At 43.0% G+C, this 25491-nt stretch overlaps 1 protein-coding gene across 3 annotated transcripts in view; it reads left to right on the top strand.

The window, feature by feature from the left end:
* The window catches only part of mvb12bb (multivesicular body subunit 12Bb), a 31383-nt gene that overhangs the window by 5349 nt on the left and 543 nt on the right, over window positions 1-25491 (top strand). For 2 of the 3 annotated variants that reach the window (XM_031849423.1, XM_031849424.1), the window contains exons 3-9: window positions 974-1069; window positions 2857-2947; window positions 3952-4081; window positions 4225-4335; window positions 10351-10412; window positions 21104-21159; window positions 21593-25336. In XM_031849423.1, the coding sequence (XP_031705283.1) occupies window positions 974-1069; window positions 2857-2947; window positions 3952-4081; window positions 4225-4335; window positions 10351-10412; window positions 21104-21159; window positions 21593-21730 (684 nt within the window). In that variant the 3' untranslated portion in view covers window positions 21731-25336. Of the gene's footprint in view, window positions 1-973; window positions 1070-2856; window positions 2948-3951; window positions 4082-4224; window positions 4336-10350; window positions 10413-21103; window positions 21160-21592; window positions 25337-25491 lie in introns of those variants that run through there. The other variant, XM_031849425.1, reaches the window with a different exon arrangement.

Below are 25491 nucleotides of genomic sequence, written 5' to 3' on the forward strand. Positions count from 1 at the left end.
CCCCCATGCCATGTTTTTCCCCCACCCAGTCACCGAGGTCATTCATCATTATTGTCAAGGGGGTAATGTGTGTGGGTGGGTGCAGAGATCTATGACTTCTTCATTTGAATGAACCTCATTAGATTGACTCTTCTTTGTAAAGGATCTCTTTAGAAAATAACTCTGGCAGTTCTTTAGGCGATTCTCACATGATGGCCGATGGAACATGACGCTTCAGCCGAGCATGTTTACTGGAACGGTGGAAGCACTCTTGCTTTGCTATATCATTCTGCCCTGCGTACCTGCATTTACATAGCAATGTGCTGTTGGACCTTGAGCTTGACTTGTGGTGCCTTTGCTGTCAATATGGTGCAATCTATTTTTTTACTTTTTCTTACTCCACTGATCATCTCCAGCTTTGAATGAGCCTATTGTGCAAGGACGAGCTGCTGGTGTCTTATTTAGACACACACTTGAAATAGCTTTAAACCCTCAGTAATGTATTCTTAGAAGTCTCGTCTCATTAAATCATAGAGAAACTCCACATAGGGAGTGGAGCGAAAACTATTTCAGGTGCATGTTGTGAAGTTTACCTGTGTGTTGCTCAAGGGGTACCACAGCAGTTCTAAAAAAAAAAAAAGATGCATTCCACATTTACCACAAATATAATCCCAGCTCCTTCTCCAAAGCACACTGAAGTTCCGTTTCCTTATTAGAGCAGATCCTTGGCAAGGCATCTTTAATCAGCCTGGTCCCAAGGGATGATATTTTTAGCCACCTTGTTTTTTGGAGGCTAAGACTCCTTTACCCACGCACAGCACTAATGAGATGGAGCGCTAGTGTAGGCAAGCGTTAATTAAGGCTAGTATGCAAGGGAAGAGGCAAAAAGCAACACGCTCATGGCATACATACATTAACTTTATCCCACCTCCTGCGCCTGTTTTTCTTTCTCTCTCCTTGTGTTTTTTCTTTCCTTTGTCTTTTTTTCCCGTAGGTTGCACAAACAACAGATGGCTGTGACGCCGACCTGTGGAAGGACGGCTTATTCAAATCCAAGGTCACGCGCTACCTCTGTTTCACCAGAAAAACTGTAAGTGTGAATAGAAACTTCTCCCTTTCGCTATGCATTCTGCACCAACGCCTCGTCTGCACCACCCTTGTTGTTTGCCAGCAGTTATTAGCGCCGTTGGTTGCTGCCAGAAAGTCTTAATGCCCTTTGATCAGTGGAAAGACCCATTTAAACAGTGTTGGCAGTGCAGTTTTGAACTTTTACATATAATGGATTTGCCTGCATATTCCAGATGAAGAACACATCTGTGAGATATTTTTCATGGACGTTTTTTTGTCCTCCTGAGGATATTATTTATTATTTATTCATGAAATAACAATGAGCTGTGTTTCAACTATTCCAATTTATTCAATCAACAGCGTCCCTCTACTGAATATGGGTTTGCAATCAGTGCTTCTTGAAAGCTGATGCACATCTAATTGTTAATATAAAAATAGTCCTTTTTATGTCAGAAATGACTCCACAAGAAGCACTTTCAGTGTGGTGGTGCTATAAATAGATCTCCCTAATTGGGCAGCACTGACTCTTCAGTGGCTGAAATGATCTTCTTAATGTTCCTCATAATGCAGTTTGGAATCGCCTGTAGCCTGCAGCTGATGTGTTGATGCGCTGCTGTCAGCGGCTCCGTGGCCATAAATACACCTACCTGTCTAACTTCAGCTTGCACAGCTTACCATTGGCTGCCTTCTCGTTTGTCTCCATGGCTTGCTGGTAGATAATGCAGACCGTGAATACAAAAACCTGCAATTTGTGTTATCGTTTTGTATCAGCTCAATCTTAGGACTTAATCCATTTTTTTTTTCAGGGTGTCCTCTAAAAGCCAGGCAACTTGGCGGCGGCTGCCTCGTGCCTGAACTCAATCTGCTCCTCAGTTTAGTACACAGCAAACAAATAGCCCTCCCCTAGCTCCTGTATTTCATCTTAAAATATGTGTCCACACTGTTTTAAAGACTTTGACACAAATAAAACATGACAGAGCCATCAACAAAGCCTATTTTGTCTGCCACTCAAAGGAGCTCCCACTGTAATTGTCTATGACAAAAACAGATTCTGTAAAATTAGCCCCTGAATTATGTGGGGGGGAAGTAAATAGTTTGTGATTTATCATACTCTAGGTTGGAGGTAGAAAGCCTCTTTTTGTCAGGGCGTGATGGAAGAAATCTCTCCCGAAAAAGGGGAAAAACACAGAAAAACAAGGTTCCATGCATAGTAATACCATTCATCCATATTCCTCCTTAAGTCAGTCTAAAAACTATGAATAAAAAATGTCTCTAATGGTAATGACTGTCGGGTAGCAGTAGCAGTGAGATCCAGCCTTTTTTCGGACGCATCAAGTCACGCCTGGCTCGCCCCACTCTCTACTGCCGCTGTGTATTATTGCAATTTATTATGGCAAAAAATGAAAATGTAATGGGAGGCAGGGAAGAGTCATGCTTGAAAATGTCAACTACACAGTCCCTGATTGTTTTTAACCAGTCCCATTCTGTTGATTAGACTGCCTGCTCCGTCTGCCGCCGTCCCACAGCTTCTCGCCAAAAGGTTGAGAATGATTACAAGTTCACAGATGCAAAAAAAAAAAAGCTATTAGAGAGTAATTACTTCAGCTATTTTGTCAACCCTTCTCTTTAGAGACTTCCCCAGCTTTTAGTAAATCATTGACTCTATTATCTCTACATTTTCTTAACTGAGCCCTGCAAAAAAAAAAGAAAAGACTAACCTTTTTCTTTTTCTTGCTCTCTGCCCTTTTTTTAAAAAATTTGAATTTGCATACGTGGCTGTAAATGTCCTGCCTGCACTCTATCTGTTAGGGCGCTGACGTCGTTGTGGACGTGAAGCTGATTGACATTAAGGACGCTTTGCCGGAGGGCTTCACACCTGTGGAAGAAACATTGGACACAAGTAAGTAAGCAGTCGGTAGCGACCACTCGTCCCTCCCACTCGTCCCTCCCACCCTCTTGTTGTTGTTTTCTTTCACTCTCCGACCAGCTTATGCAGAGGTCCTCGGGGGCAGCTTTGCTTGAGATAGTGAATGTTTTATGGGTGCAGGTTAGCTTAATTTATGGCAGACTGTGGGAATAAAATAAACATTTTGCCCAGGAGGTACAAGAGAAGAGAATCATGAGTCATTGTTTATCTCAGCTGGAGCTGTGCTTTTCTTTATGAGGAGCTTATTTATTTATGTATTTATTTGGGGAGAGGACGAGTGGATGGGGGTTATCTAATATTAATGAAATGCATTCCCCAATGCTTTAGTGCTTTTTGAGTGCTATGTATTTCCCCCCTCACTATCCATGCCTTGGAAATGTAATAATATTTTGGTGTGGGGAGTGAGGACAGCTTGTTTATTATTTTTATTATCATTGCATTTACACTGCACTTTCCAGTGTTGCAGGGGAAATAAATGAGCGAGGCACAGATGCAATATAGAGAAGCATGGCAATGATTTTTTTTTTTTTTTGCCAGAATGAAGAAAAGAGATTACGTTTTGTTTGGCTGTGGTGTAATTTAATGTTTTATTACTTTATGTGAATCCATGTTTAATGTATACATGGGACATAATGTATGCATTTCTGAGTATCCAGTTTAAATCTCTGTTGTGCACTAAAGCTGATGGAGGATTCTCTTGCTTCTGTCATTTTACCCACTAAAATTATAAAGAAAATTGTAATAATGCATGTTGATATTGTGGCTTTCCAATGTCCAGTTATTTCCTTTTGAGCACAGCAAGTTATTCAGAAGCTATTAGCTCATCTCTGATGCTGAGACTGCTAATGACTAAATAGCAAAGCATAAAATAGATTAGGATATATAGAGAGATATGTAAAATGTCTACAGACGCTTTTTTTAAGCTTGAAACTCCCCCAACTCCTGTCTGAGTCCCTCATGTGTACCTGACTCATCAGAGGAAACGGCCACGAGGAAGAGGAGGCTCTGCGTGAAAAGCAGCCCCTGTGCGGCCGCTGTGACGGCTGTCTACGACATCCAGATGATTGCCAAGTCCAAGTACCATCTCGTTAACTACACCTGTATAGGGTGAGCTGCTTGACACTGGAAATAAATGTATCCATGATATTTTGTATTTTCCATCAATCGCCACATTTGATACATTTACTCATTTGCATGAAGGATTAGTAGCTGTTTAGAACCTTGTATGTCTCCTCTTCATCTTTACACAGCGAGATAAACAGTATGGGGGTATGGTACCGAATGGGAGATGTTTCTCAGCATCAGTCCTCCCAGGAAACGTCCAGTACGGCTCACGGGGATGCTCCAGCCAACACTGCAAGGTAACATCACGCCACTTTATTCGGTAGTGCCTCTCGAATTTTACCTTTCCTCCTTGCTTCCTTTTTTTTTATTGCACACTCAGTGTACTCCTGAGCTGTTGTTACGCAATGAAGACCCAAACAATTGATCACTCTGGGGCAATCTGCAGTAAAGGTTGTGGCCGGACAAAACAAGGTAGCGAGGGTGAACCGGAGAGACAGGCTAACTAGACAGGATCCCCCCTCCCCGAACAAGAACATGAGTTCAATGAGGGCTAAACTCCTGCTATTTGTGGGTCGGTCCCGCGAGGCGGAGGCAGGTCGCTCCTCTTGACTGCGGTGATGGGAGCGTTGTACTGTGCAGACAAAAGAGGAGGTGACGTAGCCCGGAGAGCGAGCGACAGCTGCAGAGGAAGGGAGGAGAGCTTTGAGATCTCCGCCATGCTGGAGAGCGTGCGTGTACCCTTCCTCTGCTCACGCTGCTCAGGCTTCCTCCGCCTCAGGCCTCCGAGCCAACGGAGCCAACGGAGCCACGGAGCCAACGGAGCCAACGGAGCCACCCTTTGTACTGTGTCCAGATCAAACAGCTCAATTATTTATCGCAGAGAAGGGCTCGGGGATTTCCACTGCAAATTGTAAATAAACACGCGAGACTCCTTCGGTGTGGAGAACGGGAGCAGCTTGGCACGGGGGGGGGTGATCGGTTTGCCAGCTTGAAGTGCTTTGCTCTGCCATCCTGTGCTGGGCTGAGTAAAAGCCACAACACGCCAGAGCGCTGGATGCCAGCAAGCGTGTTCAAAACAGAGCTTCTGTTCACATGGGCCACTCAGCAGGACGAGAACAATCAAAATGGACGGCCATGAATTCCAAAAAAAACCCCAAGTTCAATCTGGGTGGAGTTTTGTGAATTGTCCGTATTTGTTGGAAATCGATGGTCAATAATCTTTGACGTGTTGAAGCTCTGGTGGGCTCTCGGCCCACGTGTACGCCTTAGTGACTCTTACCGGTAACCCTCCGCTCTTCTGAAGCCCACTTTCACATCGGTGAGGCTCAAAGGTTGGAATAAATTGCACCTCGAAGCGACTCGCACCCCCCTCGTGACGCCTGCTGAGATCACAGGCTGCTGTTCTGGTATTAACATTCAAACTCATTTCACAGTCAGAGAGTCGTATTTTGAGGGCATTTCCATCCGTAATGTGCTGACACATAAGGACGGCACTATGGGCCATTTAGACGGCGGCGGTTCTTTGACTATTTATTTGGCATCCTCTCTGTGTAGTTACATGCACTTTAGACAACCGTACATACAGCCATAAATATGTCTGTAGTTACTTTAAAGTCACAGATTAGATAGTTTGACACAGTGATTTATAAACAGCTCTTCAACCCTCACTGATGGCTTAAGTAGGTACAGTGCAACTGTCTGTGTAGCATCACCCCACTATACTTTATTCATATTGAGTACGAGTATGAAATTCTCTCTTCCATGCCTCCTTCAGGCTATCTATAACAACTTTATGGCCTTTGGAGAATAGCACCTCTTAAATTTAAGTGCTCTTTACAGTCAGTGGAAAAGATGTTTTAAATACAGTCAATAATGTGTAAATTTTTAATGACCCTTATAATTTTGAAAGCTGCAGTGATCCCTCTCAAATGTTAAGTTGCCTCAGGCAGCGGGAGCTTGTTAGAGTTGTGTACAGTCGTACACTGCAAATCAGTAGCAGCGCAGCGCAGAGCTGCAGTCCACGGTAACTGCAGGGTGTTGCATCATTATGGGATGCACGGAGTGATTGCATCAAGGGTAAGGTGCTGTATTTGAATTGTTTTTGTATCTTTTTGTCAGCTGAAAACAGGGTGTCTGCAGCTCTTCAACAGTTTTTAAAAACTATTGTTTGTTGTTGAATTTGTTTCCTAGAAATGGCTTTCAAAGAGCCTTGGATAGAGAAACTAAGAGTTAATTTACAGAAGTTTGAAATATTTTCTCTGTCTGTATCCGGGCTGTTGAGAGACATCTGTAAACTGAGAGTGGGATTGCTGCAACAGTACATTGTGCATGTACAGGGCTGTTCAATTCTTCAGTGTGAGTTAGAGTTCCAGTCACTACTGCTAGCTACAGCTCAATGTCTTTCAACTTTAATGAATTATGGTTGCAACTTATAAGCCTTTTTCTTGTAAATTATTTAATTACTTGGTAAGTGTATGAAATGTTAAAAATAGTGAAAAACGTTCCCACAGCCTAAAGTTACATCATCAACACTTTTAACAGTCCAAAACTCATATTTCATTTCCGATCATATTTGGCAAATATAAGATTTGGGATCCTTTACAGATTTGAGAAGCTAAAACTAGCAGATGTTTAGCTTCTTTGTATGAAACATGTATTATTAATTAAACATCAAAATTTACTTTATTTAGTTTCAATCAACTAATTGATTAGCAGCTCTAAAAATAAATGATCCTTTTGAATTGGCTAATCCATCCATCTATTGTCTGCAGTTGGTTTAGGTCACATTAATTATCATGAAATAGTTCTCATCATCAACTGGGAAGTACTGGAAATACATGATACGATAATAAAGAACTCAAGGCCGTATCATCCCAACATACCGTTTGGCTGCTATCATTCTGAAACAGGTATTGAACTGAATTCTATGTTCTGTTAAGAAAAGTCTCAGGAAGTCTTGAACTCGGCGGACCCTTCAGAAACCCTGTGAGAGAGAATCTCAGGAATTAATAAAGGAATGGTTCAAGGATAAACACTGAACTTAAAATCCTTATTTGTTATTGGCTCAGGCTGTCGCGCCATATTGAGCCACTAAAGCTGTTGGGTGTACGGGCCCGTTAAGCGGTCTGCCGTTGCAAATGCGTTTGAACCTTGTGTGTGTTTAACGTCTCTTTTATCGAGTTTGTCTAAAGCGTCTCAACCGGCCAACCGTGTTCTGTTTTGATTCATCGCTGCCTGCTTTGATGTCAACCACTTTGGCTTGTTCTCTTGTCAAGACCGGCGGTATCAGCCGCTCCCTGACTTCATAATGTGGAAAACCCGAGCCATCCGGTCAGCCTTTTAATGTGTCCAGTAAAGTATCCCCCTCCTTCCTTCTCCTGGCCAACGCTGCCATTTGTTCTCCTGATAAAACTGTCATTGCTGAGGCTGATATCTGACCTCTACACCGACTGCCTAAATTAGCCTTATCCTAATATTGCAATTCCTTTCACTTCACTCAGAATCAAGGTTTTTGACATTTCTCTCAGAATAGTCGGCCATTGTACACACAGACGCTTTTTAAATCAAACCGTACGGCGATAAAAATGTCAAGGCCGAGTATCTTTTTTTCCCTCTGCGTACCGTAGTCGGCTTTTTCTTCCAACGCGTGAAGTAGAGAGTCATCAGTGTCAGATTTGGCGTGCATATCAATATGTTTCGGATAGCACTGTCTTCTACCTGTGACACTCCACACATTGCTGCAGCTCTGCAGGAGTGTTGTATCAGCTTTCATTGCTCGCTGGTTAACAAAGACTTCCCACCAGCACACAACTCTGGAGGAGAAAAGACACGGCGTGACTGTCAGTGTGTCGTGCTGGAGAACAATCATTCCCCGGGCTCAATCTTCACTCATTACTTTCTTGTGTTTCGGAAGAAAGTTGCCAAAAAAGTGGCAGAGATCAAGTGGAAGGAATGCAGAGAGCGGTGTCAGGAATGATCGAGTGATCAGCGGAGATCTGATGAGCTCAAGACTGTTCGGTGATTTGCCACCAAAAAATTCAGAGAGATCCTCTTTTCAACACCTGACACCGAGCTTAAAGGAGGATAATGATGGGTGAGAAAGCAGCTCCCACAAAGCAGCACTGTCGGCACATAGAGGAAGGTGCGGAGATGTTGTCACAGGGAAAAGGCTGGATGTGTGTCAAAACAAGAGCTTCCAGCTCTCTGTATCGCAGCTCTGGCTCTTCAGCGATATTACTCTCATCCTCGTCTTCCCTCTCCACTGACTACCACTCGTCTGTCCCCGCTGTCTCTCCCACTTGCTCTTCTCCTTCTCCTTCTTTCACACCAGACAACTCTTTTCCTTATTCCACGTGGAACAACTTTAAAGGGCACCATACAAAAAAAAGAATCCGTTGAACTGTAATTCAAGTTGTCAAGTAATCCTCAGTGTCGTCGTTTGCTGTGCCGCACTAATGCGATTTTATCTCCGGCAGATTTCATGGGAACATAAGACTCTTGATCTGGGTTTTAATTGCGTAAGTCTTTCAGGCCGTGTTCCCAGTTTTACTATAATTTGATGAGGAACTACACTGTAATTGAATATTCAAATTAGGAATATGTGTCAATATGGCTCTCCTTGCCTGGAATGAGGATTAATTGTTGTCAAAACTCCAGTGGCCGACATAATAGGAGCCCCAACACTGCTGTTGATTAGCAAATGCATTTGCCATGTTTTTGTTTTAAGAATTAGTTGTCTAATTGATTTGCCATATGTTACCCTCTCCAATGTACCTAAAATTGTATTTAGAAATCACCAATTTGGATTGAGACAGTTTTGTGTTTGAAACAGATGGGAAAGGCAACCCTGGAGGTTGTCCTGTAGGAAAGAATTCACGAGCAGCACATTTCCCTGCTTTCACGTCGAGTCTCCGGGGCTTTAAGTACCACTTTACTTCTTCAGATACATAGATAAATAGCCCGACTTAATACTTTCTCTGTTCTCTTTGTTTATTCTGAGTACCAATTCAACAACACAAACACAGACGGCCTAAAAGGGCGTTTAAACCATTCACCCCCCACCCACCCACGTCCATGGGATGTCTCTGTGCTTTTGAAAGATGTGTACCTTTCTTCCTCAGCGGTGGAATCAACCTTTTGAAAGGTAAAAGAAGTCTGCATCGAATGTGGCAATCGTTCCCGCAAGATTGATGCCAACCTTTTAAAAATGCACCATTGGCCTGGATTTAACATGGCCAAATGCTGATGTAAATGAGGAGGAGGAAAGTCGACCCTTTCATTGCAAATAAATCTGAGTTGCAGGCTTCAGCTCATAAATACCACAGCCTGTCAGAAGTCTTGTTTTATTGCTCTTGATGGAAATTATTGCATTTATTTATCTCATCCGGAGAGATAAGGCTCTGAAAGCCACAACTCACGCGCAGCTCTCACGTTATATGCAGATCTGCCGTTAGTCTTAAATTTCAAGGTTTTTGATTTTACACCCCCCACATAAGAATTATTACGTTTTCCATAAACAGGCCAAATACAGAACATGATACACAGAACACACTTCATTATTTGCATCTTCACACCTGCTCGACCTTATTCTTTGTCTTTAACAACAAACTCTTACGCCGGCGTGTCCTCCAATCAAAGCCATTCCCTTTTTTTTAATGACCAACTACATTGCATTATCATTATACGATCATTTGTTTTATAATGCAATCCCGGAGCTCATTTTACCTTCAGAGCATGTCATGTTATGCAGCTCTCTCCAAGCTGTGAATTATTTTTTTTCTCCCCCCCTGCTTGCTGTGGATTTATCGATCCGTAGGGGTGAGTCACAGGGTGTAATTCATGATAGCTTGATTGATGAGGATTTCAATCTTATATGGTTTGTTAACTTCAACTGCCCACAAAGTGCATTCTGTGCTGTTTTCTGTAATACAAGGCCATGAAACGGTAAAAAAAACAAGACTTCCCCTTGAATAATGGAATCTTTCAGTTCCTCCAGAATTTACAAGATGCTGCCCCAATCCCCCGGTAAAGGTCTGTTCAAGCCCCCGGGCAGCTGAGGCACGGTGTAACTTTGACCATATTTCACCCCTTAGATCCGTCCTGCTGTTTCAGTGCTCGGTTATGTTTTTAGATAGAAAAGCCTTCGTGTGAGGAGGGAGTTTCCATGCTAAATATATTCTCTTGCGTTATACTTTAATGTCCGAGCAACGTATCCTGGAACATAATTGTCCCCTTCAAATACAAAGTGTACATGCATTTACTATGTTTTTACTGTGGCGATCCATAAAATATTGTTGCTTTCTGTCTCCCAGCAAGAGGACCACGAGCAGGCCGGGCGATGAGCACCAGAGCAGTGGGAACTACACCATGACGGGTAAATGATCTCATTTTACACGTATGCAGTTCAGTGTCATTCATGACTTCACTGTAGACAATTAAAAGGGATTTAATAGTTTGCCCAAGATGCATTAGGTTGTAAAAGTGCTTACTTTTATCATCTCTCCCAGGAAGGAAAAGCTCCAAATATTTGGAGAAGAGGTTCAATACTTACTTATGCTCTCTATGTACACCGAACGTCGTCTCCACGTGTACATAAAGGCGTCACCTCTGCTACTTGATCTACAAACGCTCTAGATCTCCTCAGTGATGGATACCGCACAGAGCTTCGCTTATCTGAGCGAACGTGACTTCCCAGAGGAGCTCGGCATTACACTCAAGAGAACATTTAAAAGCTGTCAAAGACGATCCGTCACATGCCATACTCGCATACGTGTATATACTGTGCATTGCACCGGACTGATTCCCTTTCTCTTTGTCAAGGAGAGAAACTCGGCAATAGTACAATGCTCCGGGACTAAAACAGAAGAGAGGCTAATTCATTAGGAAGCGGAGCTTAGCTATGACAGCCTCAGAGCCGTGGAGTCGGAGCTGGCTGAGGCGCTGGAGCCTTAAAGAGCGTGTGATCCACACGAGGTGAGCGAGGCAGGCAGGTTTTTATCCAGCTGGAGAGAGACACCATGTGGTGAGGATTCCTCCTGCTGCTCATGCAGAGGCACAGCCAGGCTATGGCCACGGTGCACCCTGCCTTTTCAATACAAGCCTATTAAACAATTGCTGAAGTGCACATGATAGAACTGCGTAAGGAAATGTTTAAATATAAAAACAAAGTCTCTAAATTCTCAGCCTTTTTTTTTAATTTTATTTTTTTATGCCGACATTAAAAAAAATCATGTAATTGACAAGAAATGAATACATAATGTTGTTGCTCTGACTGTCATATTATAAGTTAGTGAAGACAAGTGTGGCCCTGAAGGAGCAGACATTACCACACAGCTGAGTGCTTTGTGGCATTGGGTGTGCGACTCCTCCGCTGGGACAGGGTTTGAGTGACAGTGAAGAACATGCACATACTGTACAGCACGTTGCCAGCAGTCATCCTTTATCTCCAGAAAACTGTCCTTTGCAGCTGTGCAGCCTCTACCTTCACGTGTCCCCGCATGGTGTTTAAAGAAGAGAGGATAACGGAGTTAGCCCGAGCTTTATTTCTTGCGACTGTGTACTCGTCAGGCTTTACAGCATCCCACTGTGAATGTGAGAGAACGCAGCTCGCCTTCATTAACAATGTGATAGCCCGCGGACCAAGTGTGAGGTCGTTGCCGACAGCCTATTTGTGTTAATTGTTAGCGGTGGTAGCTCTGGCGTGGGTGTGTGTGTGTGTGTGTGTGTTTGTGTGTGAGTGCGTGTGTGTGTGTGGGTGTCTGCTTGTGCACGCGTGTGTGTGGGCTGACAGCTGGCCAGGTTCGAGTTGGTCTAAAACCATGTGCGCTCTGTCAGGGTTGTACAGGCGCCTTCTTTAGGATTGATGAATTGCCTGCTTTCTTGATTAAACCCTCCGTCACTTCCCAACAAAACAAAAACCCGAGCAGAGAAAAAAAAAAAAAGAGAGTGAGTTGAGGGGAGGAGAGGTAACATGTCTGGGAAATCTGTCATCCGCAGTCACATCATGTACAGATGTGATGCGCAGGAGCTTTGACATTTATTACCAGAATATTAAAAACTAATTCACATTTATCTTGCAGCCCTTTTTTTTTTTTTCTCCACTTTGACAGTTCAAGCTCATTTGAAAAGTTATCAAGTTTTCACAGCAGCGCCAACCTTTTGCTTTTTCTTCACCACGTTGCTTTGATCCACGCCAAGTCCCTCCGCCAATTAGGTCTGTTCTTCATGCATTGACAGGAAAGCAGGAAGTTTAAAGGTAATTAAACGTGCAGTCATGAAATGTGTCTAAAAAGCATATGTTTGATAAAAAATGAATGTGATGGTGTTGAAGCCCTAAAATAGACCTTTATGACGGGTTGCATTGCACTCTCTCATCATTACCTACAGAACGAGCGTATAGTATCCAGCAGACATCCAGCTGATAAGAAGGTAAACGTAATAAAAAGCAATACATTTACATATCTATTGCATTAATCAAAAATAAATCCTGACATTGGCCCTGATCTAACGTAATATGGAGAGCAATTATTTCCCTATCCATTAGAGGAACTTCAATTAACACACACGAGACAGTTCATCCTTCAGAGGAGGAGGAGGAGGAGGAGGAGGAGGAGAAAATAGGAGGCTCAAAATTAACTTGGGTTTGCAAAATATCTTGGCGGAATGACAGTGATTTTTGATTTTCAGGAAACAATATTGGAATTCTTATTAAACTATGTGCATCTGCTTTTAATTTGCTGCAAATAATTGGAAAATGCAATGGAGCTTTCCAATTAAAGCTCCACTTTATGCTGTTTTAATAATACCCTCATAATATTATAGCTTATGAAATGACAGGTGAGTTGGTGTATGAATAAAACATAAAGCCCTGTAATAAGAGACAGGGAAAAAAAAACCGGGACAGTTGTTGGGGGGCTTTTAAATGCTCGACATAATTTGCATATATTAATCTCCTCTTTTCAGCCTTATCGAGTATTCCACTGTATTTGAAGTTAAAATAGTCGTGACAGGCAGGGGTGCGCTTCGTTTTTTTCCAGGGATTTATTACTTGTATAATTCTGGATCTTTAATAAGCCAATATGACTGATCCTCTGAGTTCTGTGGAATTTGGTTAATTGTTCCAGATGGTGCTCACTGATTATGCAAAATTACTTTATTTCTCCTCTTTTTTTTTCCCCCAGCTACACCATTTCCTGATTGACTAACATGGAGGAAAAAGATTATTTTTGGCGCCGCACTTTCATTAAGAGGGTTCTCATCAGGTTTCAAACAAAAGTTCCATCTTATCTCCCTGTGTAGTTCTGCGCGAGGCTGTGCAGAGGGAGGCGATCAGCCGGCTCTTATCTCAACCCGGGATAGATCTCAACTGCTTCGGCACCGCTGGGGTTATATTTTAGAATAACACAATTCTTTAGGCTGAGGGATTAAAAAACACGACCTCTGGATAGTGACACAAAAGTTATTATAGTGTACGCCGTTCTCTTCTTTCTCTTTTCTCCTCTCTTTCTCTCCCTCAGATTGATGAAATTACTAAGCAGCGAGGTTGGTCCCTTCCACTTGCAGCTCGGGCTCCTTCCACAACTCACTAACATTCTGTTTTGCATCAGCTAAACCGAGCTGAATGAATCATTTATGGAAGTGTTATGGGGGAGTATCGGCAGATTTACTGCCGAGCTTTTACTTTAGATGGAATGGGATTTCTATGAAACCGATCTTGATGTCTGAAGTAATGCCAAAGCTTACATCAAGACATGAAAGGAACGCTCTTAAAACCCTCGTTTTGCTTCTTAATTCCCCCGGTCAGCAAAAGGGGAAACAGAGAGGGAGGGGGGTGGGGGGGGGTTCAGCAGGAAAATAGTATTTACACCTCATGTAGACTCACGCACACCTCCTCAAACTGTTTACTACTCTCATCAACTCATGATATGAAGGACTGCCGTATTTCTTCTTACAATGTGATGGCTTATAAATTACAGTGTTTATAATGATGATTAAATTAATGATGTAGTTTGAGCTGTTCATGCATTTTCCTTATTCAAATAGGAGCATAGTTTCAACATTTGGACAAAAATCAGCATGTTAAGAACAAAAGTGAATGCTCAAAAGATTTTTAAAAAGAAGGGAAGAGATTTTACCAGAGTTATTGTCGGCGTCATTGAGTGCAAGTTAGTCAGAACTACAAACTAAAAAGTCTCATCATTGTTTTCTGATCTCAATAGAAGCTCTGTTTCCTTGTGAATCTTGGAATAAGTTACATTGGACACGTGTTCAGAAAATTGTGATTTTGGAGTTTGTGCGTGTGTTTTTAAGAATACAAAATTTAAAAAGTTGTCTTTATTCTTAAGAATTTCTGATCTGAAAACGTTTGAAAAAGCACTCTAGTCTAATTTGTTAGGAAGTTGCATTCAAACCAGAGCCAAACACAATATAGAAACCAAAGTTTGTTTTATTAATGTGGATTCTGTTTGTCTCCGACGTCAAAAAGCAGTTTTGGATTTTAACACGTTAAACACAAATCCTGTTGGTTGAATCTAAAACCTGATTGGACTATCCAGGTTACTTTGGACACATGATCGATCCCAGAGTGAGGGTGCCATTAACTATTTGGGGATCACTCCTGAAGGGATCGTAATGGAATTTTTGACTAGAGCCTTGAAGCCCTCCGGATTTCTGGACCTTTATTTCAGTCAAATACGAGACTTTAAATGGCCTGTGCATTTGCAGACTGGACTCTGGAGTCTCATCCCTCATTGCTTTCTATCCATCCCTGAGATAGTAGCAGTGCTCCATTAGTTCCAGTGTCCAGACGTGGACAGTCTCAATGGATGGGCCTGTCACGGCTCCCTCGTTTGCCCCGTGTACAGCAGGGTTTGTTATCACACATCTAATTAGAACTTGATAAAAAATATTTCACAAAAATCCAGTCATTAAATATAGTTTAAGGAGATTTATGGTCAAATATGCCTTAAAGATCTTTTAATGGCTCTGCTGACTTGTTAAGTTTGTAATTAATGATCTTCTAATACATACTGTGGTGTGATTTAGAAAGCACAATGAGATTCTGGGAATGAAGTCGTTTTGGAAAAGGGCATCTGGGGCTCCCAGAAGCTCTATTAAATAGTTCTGCTCAGACTGGTTTGCTTAAAGCCATGCTGTGAAAAAGTTCACAGGCATCGGCATCTTCACATGTAGACGTATAGACCATTTCCATGTGAGGGTGCGAGGAATCGTGCATGATTATAATACAGTTCCTTTGTCATTTCATAATAGTCAATTAGCGTGTACAGAAAAGTCCACGGCTCCTCTGTAGTGGTACTTTCACTTTTTTTTATTTAAGGGATGGAAAACGTCTTTCATCAAAGTCCACTAATCTACACACCGTAAAACCAATAAACAAATGCATATGTATCAAACTGTAAATGCATTATACTAATAACAGTCGCCTGTTTCGTCCGGAGAGTAATGGTGTCCTTATTAGCATAATTAATGACAAATGGCAGCGCAGCATTGGTGGATTGGTTGTAGGGGATGATAAATTGGTGGATGCCCAGGTTAGTGGCTGCCAAGGAGGCCTCTTTGGCTGTCATCCCTCCTGCTTCCACTCTGGCACAGTTCATTACTCACCGTGTGAGATGCCACTTTACATTGCCTGGTACTGTGAGCATGGAGAACTTAATAATGCCACCACAACCACACGGGGCCTGCTGCTTTTACCCACAGTCCAGAGGGCAAGCAGCTCAGCGAGGGCTAGGGGTTGCGGGGGGAGCAGGGCGACACAGGGAATCGTCTCCTGCAGCTGCACCGATCAAAACGGATCACGAGTCAGTCGCTACTTGAGGGGAACCGGGGCCATATGACCCAGTCTCCAGTGCTGGTGAGTGTTTCTTGTTAGGATTTCTGGTGCTCGCCACATCCCTCGCATCATTACGGGTTAGTTTGCCCACAGAACCGCTAATTAAGAGGGGATTTGTGTAATTGTGCCTTCTGCTGTGTCCCATCCGGCACTTGCAATTTACTGTCAGCCCTCTGCCAGCTTTTACACTTGTCCAGAGAGGCGTACCCCATTTATACACACATTCTGCTGCACATTTACCAGCAGCCACAGCTGGGGATCAATGCCAGTGCCATGGCAATGTCTTAAAAGACACTGTGCTGCTGATTAAAGTCTGATTGTCCATTTAATTTCATGAGAGCTTTCAATACCGAGCCAGGAAGAAGGGCTCTCCCAGTGCTTCTCCAGCACGGACTGCTTTTAGAAAATACAAGTTTTGTAATTATACCAGACCACTGAAGACTTTAATTAGCTCTTACATATATATATATATATATGCATGACATATACAGTGCCCATATTGGAGAAGTTATCACACAGGCACACACCTCCTCATAGCGTTGTAGTGCATAATGTTATGCAGCGGTGTTTGTGGCCAGCTCACCATAGGTGTTGCTGGCTCTGCCCACTTTCTGGAAGACTGATGGACCGGCGCCCGACTGGGGCTGCCTCCTGGCTCCCTCCCCACAACCAGATTTCAAAGACTGCTTGTCACAGATGGAAAAGTAAGTGGGTCATTCTGCATAAGCGTGCCATTTTGCATCCCTCTGGTAACGAAAAAAAAATGTTGGAGAAATTTGACTGTAGATGGCATTTAAGTCTATTTTTTTTGTATTTAAGTATTTTTATTCTTATTTTAGTATCTGTCATATAAATTGAACCGTTCAACACGAGTTAAAATTTGAAAGGCCATTTTCTAGTTATTGTTTTTAGCTGTATGTTTGATGGCGCATTCATGACATTTCATAAAGCTTTCAGAATAAGTTGAAATGTAAGATTATACTCCACCGTTTCTTTTGACACGTATTCATAAGAGTGGATAAGCAGAAAGCTTGTGTATAATGATCCGCTCCCTTGGTGCTTCTCTTCTGTTTTCCCTCCACACTTTCTCTCCATAAACCTGAATGTGCAGCAGCCACATCCATCCACTGGATGTCTTGCATACTACTCTTAGCATTGTAAACATTTAGATTTGTTTACAATTGGATGAGATTAAATTAATATTTTAGCATAAACTAACTGACTTGCTGTCAGGAGGATTGCAACAGAAGCGTGCACAGAGCACCGAGTTGGGAAACGAGCCGCACACAGCCGGATAACAAATACAAACAGATAATCGGAAACCCTCAACATCATTTCAGTGCGTGATCTTTTTTACTATCAATGTTGTACATGTTTTACAATGTTAATTGACTCCTCAGTAAACATTTAAATAATTTAAAAGTTACACTTCCACTTTTGCAAGTGAGATTTTCTAACACATTGGAATTTTTCTTCACTCGTCTGTCGAGAGGGCTTGAAAAAGATAAAAGAAAAATAATGGGTTTCATAGAGCCATAGTCATTAAAAGAATCTGAAAATAGCAACTCGCTATCATCTGTTCTCATAGCACGGGTCAGGAGCTCTGACACCTCCAAAATTCCTCCTGTCAGGGTAGGGGGCCATTTGTATTCTCTCTCATTAGGCAATTTGACTAATGACCTGCCGTGGCTGCAGAGCTACTGAGGGACCCGGAGCCTCGCGCCCTCTCTCGAGCAGCAGCCTGAACACACACCCTCTATTGGAATGGCACAGATGGCATGCCCGGGCGACAAAATAAACTACAATATGTCTCCGAGATGCTGTCAGGCCTGGGCACTATTTCTCATGTCAGAGAGGGGCTAAGGGCTGTGAGTGGGCATAGGGGGTCCTCCTCCAGCTCTCTGTTCATCTACTCACCATTATCTGCAGAGGTGACAGAGAGCGCGGTCTGCAACTAGAATAGCATTTCCATGGTCTGCGTAAGGAATCCGCCTCAAATTGAGAGTCACCCCGACAGGAAAGGCATTGCAATGTGTAGCCCGGCTAGACAAAGAGAACAGCCAACATCCACTTGTTTGGAATATGAAATACAGCTGGATGCAAATAAAGCTCTAACGTGTTTTTGAGCGACTTTACTTATTATGTCTTATCATTCTATGGGACTAAACAATAGAAATCAGCTCAACCGCGAGTAGAGAAGTTGCAGTAGATGCTCATTTGCGCTTGCAGATTATTGCCCCGTGACTGTGACTTTCTCACTTAATTCAGGTGCGAGACAGATTCACCCCCAAGTAATCGTACTAGACAGAGATCAATGCAATTCTGCTGAATTAGTGAAGTGTAAAATAAAAGTTCATCAACAGTCCTAAAGTGTTACTCTTGAGTTGTGGTTCAGGTAATGTGCGGTATGCTCGATCACCCGCGCATATTTTTTTTACATCAGTCAGTGTCGGAGCGCAACTCGGTGTGGTTTATGTGCGTGTATGTACGCCCGTGCGCACGGCCACGTCTGTTAGAATCCTGGAAATGCAATGTATGGCGCTGTTGAAGTCCTGGGTGACAGTGCATCCAACAATGGAAGAGTGAGGGATTAGTGCTCAGCCCAGCGTACGAGGGAGCCCTTCCCGCCCTGAAACAGCCATTCATCTGTGCCCAGGGGCTGCAGATGACAATGCAGCCATTGCTCATCGCACCTGACGGAGTCATTAATAAGGCAATGATCCACACGGGGCCTGTGCTGACTCCGTTCTTTACACTACAATCACTCAAACCACAGGGTCCTCCTTACTTAACGCCACCTCTGCGCTCACCGCCGCCACCACCATCATCATCATCATCATCATGATAGTCATTGTACCAAAATTCCTGCCAGATGTTTTCATATTGACTGCACTCACATACTCCAAAAGCCAAATAACTACCCAATTCCCCACACTGCAATACAATCATGAGTTAATGGACTGTAACCCGGCCATTTGAGCAGCTAGAACATGCTTCATAGTGGGGATTCCTGGTCAGAAGATTGGATTTACATTATTTTTGCCCTTTGCACCTTCGGGTTTCTCCATGGCATCCATTTCTTACCACCAAGTCATCTCCCACGCGTCTCCATTTGTCTGGATGTAAGATAGCCTCTCTAGTATAGATGGTGGTGGAATACAAAGTGAGACCTGGTTTTAAATGTAATCCTTGAGCAATAAAGAAACTCTGTGGCCTTCAGCTCTGCATTCATCTGTCCGCGCCACGCAGATCCATCAGCGGCTACAATCTCGGCTTCCCATTGCTGGCTATTGATTCAAATGTATTCTCCCTGCCTGCCTGCCTCTGCCTAGCAATGGTGCTCCCAGCGACACAGCAGTGCGTGTTTGTTCACTTGTTTTTATGAGCTTAAACAAGTCATTGGACCTACCCAATCACCTTGGTGTGCTTGCTGCTTCAGATGGCCACATATCTAAAGGCGCTACAGGGAGGTGGGTGTAAGGGCTGGGGCTGGAAGAAGGATAATCCTTTCACTCCTTGCACTTTTTGAGCCGTGCTAGTGGAGAGGCTGGAGGGATGGTCTGTTGGTCCTCCACTTTGACCCAGATTTAAATATCTCAGCAGCTATTGGATTATCATATCATTTTGTACAGACATCAATGGTTCCCAGACACAATCCTAATGATTATTAAGATATAAGATATTTGTAGTTTTGAGTGAAATATTTCAGCAACTAATGGATGGATGGACACTAATGTCCCCTTCAGGATGAATGGTAATAACTTTGGGGGTCCCTTAAATGTTCATCTAGCGCCATCATCAGGTCAAAATTTCAATTTTTTCAACACTTTGGTTAGTGACTAAATACCGGCACTATTTGTAATTTGTGGTGCTAGTTATTGGGAACGAACTTGTTGAACTTAGTAAACATCTAACCTGCTTATCATTAGCATTGCTGTCGTCGCTGTTGACTTTAAAGAAAGCACTGCTGTGCCCCAGTACAGCCTCACAGAGCGGCTAGCGTGGCTGCAGACTCTGCTGAGGGAGGTGATTGAAAGCCAGGAAACTAAATAATCTTCCCTGTGGTCACGGGCGTGAAGGTCATGCTTTGATTACAAAGATCACATTCTACTTCACTCGTGTGGAAAGTGCCAAACCGTGCATCTGTGTAATAACCAAGACAGGAAAGCAAGTCACATAAGTGTCAATGTGAGGTATATTTTAGAATTTCATACTTTATAATATTGCTGTGAACAGGAAAAGGCCAAAAGGAGTGTCGGTTCCAAAACGATGACTCATGAACAGCTTCGGCTCACATTTATGAGTTCCCTTTCCTGTGCCAAAGGCCTGATGGACTGTGGGTAAAAGGACACCAGTTGGAAGCTTGGCCTCTTGATATTTTGGGGGCTCCTGTCAAAGCCAGCGGCAGCAAGTTTTGTGTCTCCAGATTCGGGAGTTTTATAATGAAGCCGAGCAGCTGCAGTTTTCCCTTCAGTCTGGAAACGAGAGGCTTTGTGTCCCTTGTCACCCTGTGTTAATTTGGGCCCTAATGTATTTTATAAACAAAGAGCTGCTCTCTAGCCTGACAGTCGTGACACCTTGATTCCAGTGCAGGATGCATGCAGTACGGGGTTACACCATTAATAATCAACTGGCAGCCATCACACCATTTTAACCACGATCATTATGATAAAGGGCATACACTTAATTACAGGCCTGCTTAATTATAGCTCTGTTGAAGCTCGTTTGTTTGGTCAAATGCTAATTATACCACCACGCTCTTGGCAAGTCCTCATTTCAATCCACTTTTTGCCGGCTGAACAGTGTGGCTTATTTTCATGCAAATTTGATATCTGGTGAATGTTTTGTTTCTCTTCTTTTTCCGCTTTTCTGTGCCTTGTGCGAGCGTGCCTTTGTTTCCGAGGTGAACATCTCACAGACAAGACGGAATCGGGAATAATCAAGAGTAATTAAACTGGAAGAGGGCTGAGAGAGGGCTGGGCTGGAGGAGAGAGTGGAGGTGCTCAAATACAGCGCAGAATAAAAAAGCCTTTCATCTTCTCTCCATAGAGGGAGGGGGGGGGGGCGGCGTCGGGGTGGCTGGGGATGTTGATAGCGTTGCCGTTTTATAAACCCACGCTTAGTCTTGTGGAAATGCTCAGGATCAGGGATAGGGAGTAATGTGTATATTTATTTGTCAACCTTATACTTTCTTTTTTCTTTCTTTGTTGCAGCTCTGGACGATGTGCCCTTTGCGATCCCTAAGAAGTTTTATGAAAACCCCAAAGAGGTAAACCTTCTTTGACAAACTTAAGTGACCAAATGCTTAATTACAAATAATGTGAGAGTGGTCATGACAGTTACTGTACAGCTACTTGTCCTGCAACCTGTTGTGTAGTATGGGCCACATTATTGTCATGCCGTTAGCCTTTCCTCCTCTCCTTTCTTTCCTCTCCTTTCCTCTGCGCTCCTTTTCTTCCCTTTCCTGTCCTCCAGACTGAGTGATGAATGCGTGCAGTCAGGCAGAGCTGGCTCAATGCAGTCGATTTGGCGGGCTGGCAGCGGTTGTCACTATGGCCCCGCTTGTATTGACACTGAGAGGGAGAGGATTAAAGATTTTAAGCATGCTTACTTAGCCATGAGCCTAACCGCCATGTTTCTTGTGTGTTTTTCTTCTTCTTCTCCTTCCTCTCCCTCCTCCTCCTCCCTGCTTTTGATTTCAGATGCAGCAAGTCAATTTAATGGGCATTACGATCAAATCCCTGGCAGAGATCGAGGAGGAAGTGAGTAGAGGCTGCAACGCTCGGCTGCCACTGACGCCGCTGGCCCAGAATGCAAAGCAAATGGTCTTGGGGTTGTAATTAAGTGTCTGAGACAGCGAGGCCCTGTTGGCTCCACTAAGCCCCAATTGAATAAAAGCATGGCCAGGCTAGGCAGCCATTCTCTCCTACAAGCGCCGTCTTCTGTTCCAAAACACTTGACTTTTATTCCCCCAGTTCTTCTCTCAAACAGCTCAATCTAGCACCTTGCACAGCGCTGTAGATCTCCGGGAGCCTTTTTTCTGGTCAGATTCTGTACGTTTAACTTTTCAAGTTTCCAATCAACTTCATCTTCAGAAGCCAGCGAAAGTTAGAGATCATGCAAAGCAAATACAAGCGCCACAAAGTCCTCCCCATTTCTGATGAAACGCTGTAGCCTGCAGGCATTCGTAGGAGGAAAATCAACTGTGTGCAGTGTGTTTGTGTGAGCAAGAGAAAGAAAGAGTTGGTTCGTGTGTGTGTGTGTGTGTGCTTTAAAGAGAGTGACAACCCCCCTTCTCTCTCATTAGCACGGTATCTCGGTATCAGAACTGCCAGGAAGTGACAGACCACTGTAAAAAGAACAGGTGCTGTTGGGTTTGAGATGTGTTACAGAGCAAACACTCCCTCATCAAACTGGGTGTCTGTTCTGCACTCTGCCTCTGTCTTCTGTCACATACTATCCAAATCACACAGAGTCGCCATCTTGTCATATGGTCATCTGAATGAAGCTCATTGTCAGCGAAGGTATTAATGGCGTGTGTGTATATGTGTGTGTGTGTGTGTGTGTGTTTTCCAGGGTGGAGACAGGCTGGCTGCTCATCCTATATGCTCTTGTCTTTTCTTTTTTCTTTTTTTTCCTTCCTCCTCTCCTCTCCTTTTCTCGGAGAGCGTGATTAGCAGGAGGACACATGGTGAGCTGAGCTGGGGTAGGGAAGGGACATGAGAAATCATTAATTACAGCCGCGCTGGAGCTGATGAAGTAAATGTGAGATAGTGTAACACAGGATTTAGTGAAGTGGACGACAGCACAAGATTAATGGCGGGGCCAGGCTGATGAGGATGAAGTCACAGCTTAGCTTGATAATTAGTTTCCAAGTGGAAACATCCCTCACCATTGTGTTATTTTTACTTCTCTCCTGTTATTATTATCCCACACCGATATCTGCAGAACAAGGAGGGAAATATAGTCAGTGATATTCTGGCAGACATGCTGGACAGCAGAGGCGTTTCTTTTAGAAAGTGATGCATGTCTGAACTATTGTCTTTCTTTCTTTTCTTTGTCTAGTTTTGCTTGTTTTTCTCTATCAATGCTCCACTATATATCTAATGACCGCTATGCTTTCTGCACTCCCGGGCTCTGCAGAAGTAGCAGCTCATCCTTAGTAATACAAAGCCAGAAAGTAACAATCTAGAATGTCAGAAAAAAAAGCTCTTTTTGGGAAAGACATGGTGCCATAGTTTTCTGAATATTGCTGAGCGTTTCCTTCTTCTGTTGTCCAGAAGAGGTCGCTGTCTGTGCTTAACTCTGGAGGGTTTTTTAAACCCTCTTCAGAAACTGGAGGCGCTTTTCAACACAGAAACCTAATTGCCTCTTTCTAAACCCATTAAAAAGTACAGATTCATGAAAGAGATGTAATATGAAGAATTCTATATATGCACATGTAATTGAGGAAAACTGTTGTAATCACAGCCACAGTTGTAGATAAGACCATTTCCTAACAGGCATCACTTAAGCCATGTCTCGGATGATGTTGGTTCCAGCAATTAGGCATTCTTTTCATTTCCCAAATGACTCGCAAAACTTGCGGATATTATAATTGCTTTTAGCCACGCATATCTAATTTGTGTCTTTTTAAGTGTTAATTAGTACGCGATTTAAAGTGACGTCTTTATGTAGTTTGCTCTGCTGAAAAATGTTGTTGGCGGCTGGCTAATGATTTTCAGAGGGAGTATGCTAGGGCGGGAATGCACACATGACAAGATTTTCATTAGCACCTATGCATGATGGGCGTTCAGTGTTTGTGCGTGTGTGTGTTTCTGTGCCCGCGCATTGCTTGTGTGTGTGTTGCCATGTGAATGTATGGAGGGACAGTAGTGTACAAGGGGGTACGTGAGAGGTGTGAGAGGGAGAGCTCCAAATAGAGGTGGAATTAATGAAGACAACATGTCACATATTTTTGGCAGTGGAGCAGGGACAGGAAATGAAGCTCTGCTCGTCTGGGTGACTGCCGCCCATGTTCTAGTGTGTCACTGTCCTGTCAGCCTGTGTATAAAACTGGCAGACATTGATACATGCTCTCCCTGATAACACCCCATTCCCCCATCCATCATCCACACACACACACACACGTGCACACGGGATTATTTATTTACTGTGCCAGATGTTGAGACTGCATTTTTGTGTGGTGGGGGGCTGCATTTCTTCACAACTAACAGGCTTGTGATATGTGACAGGTTCTGGGTAACTTGCAGCTTTCCCCCTCAAGTAGATGAGAATCAGGGAAAGGTGGTGTTTTGATGGAGAACCCGGTCTGAGCCATCGTGGCTTCCGTGGCTTCTGTTGGAGATTTGGAAACTTGTTCCAGTGATCATACAGCATCACCTAGTGCTGTTCTGCAGTAATACAGCTGTCTAACTTGGTGAAGTGAGCTCCACTTAGTGTCGCAAAACTGCTCCCAACACAAAATCATTATGTGTTGTTTGTTATTTACAGTTTGACCATCATCTAATCAATCATTATGCTTTTCATTATTGTAGATTATTCAATTGCTGTAGTCGCGCTACTTTATTTCTTTTGATCATTTATTAAAGATATGATTTATATCATAGAATTTGGAAAATGTATTATATAAGTTATATGTCTGAGTACTTCTGGGAACTGCTAATGTTTTTGGGGAATGTAAATAAAACTTCTTCTCTTCCGATACCGGTCCCAGTACCTCTGATACCGAATACCAATCCAATACCAGTGCACTCTTTTCCATCCTCTTTAACATCTGTATGCCTATCGGAGTGAAATCACTGTTATGTGAGGTAACTTGAGACCAGAGTTTGCTGTGAAGCCAAAGGGAATGTAACTGATAGTAGAAGCACTGAATTTTCTAATAACATTAACAAAGACATAGTTATTAATGTGGATCTGTCACGTTATGGGCTGTAGGTCTATATCAAGGCCAAACACGATCTGGCGGTTCCTTTTGACCTAGAATGATGTTACCTCCATTTCTTAGATTTGGGTTTGTGCCAATATAGGAGAAATTATACTTCTGACACCAACATCTGAAGGTTCTTCTCAATATAGTACCAAAGTTGTTGTTGTTTTGTTTTTACAATAGAAGGGAGTTAAAATCATGATGTATAGAATCCATGTAACGGCAAAAAATGACACACTTTCCTGCCTTTAAGCCAAGAATGTAGTCCACATGTCATACCCATGCCATGCCAGAAGGGGGCAGTGTTTGTTTGTATTTTCTCAATCTTGCTGTAGGTGTAATTTTAGGCCTGTAGTTTCAAAGTAGGGGAATAACATTACACCTACAGCAAGTACCAATACAGTTATTATCTATAGTTCAATTTAATATCAGTTAATAACATTCAGAGAGTTAAATTACTGTGGTGGTTCTCAGTTTCATTTTATGGACATTTTATAAATGTTATTTTGTTAATTTCTTTGCCATTAATCATTAAGATGATGCAGGTTGATTATGATGTTGTCCTGCTTTGATAAAATGTATATTTATCAGTGTGTACTTCCACCCTCAACCCCCAGCACCCCCCCACACACCCATCACCAAGAAATTAACAAAATAACATTTATAAAA

Source organism: Anarrhichthys ocellatus, unplaced genomic scaffold (assembly GCF_004355925.1).
Source record: "Anarrhichthys ocellatus isolate YVR2014 unplaced genomic scaffold, GSC_Weel_1.0 scaffold9, whole genome shotgun sequence".
Lineage (NCBI taxonomy): Eukaryota > Metazoa > Chordata > Actinopteri > Perciformes > Anarhichadidae > Anarrhichthys > Anarrhichthys ocellatus.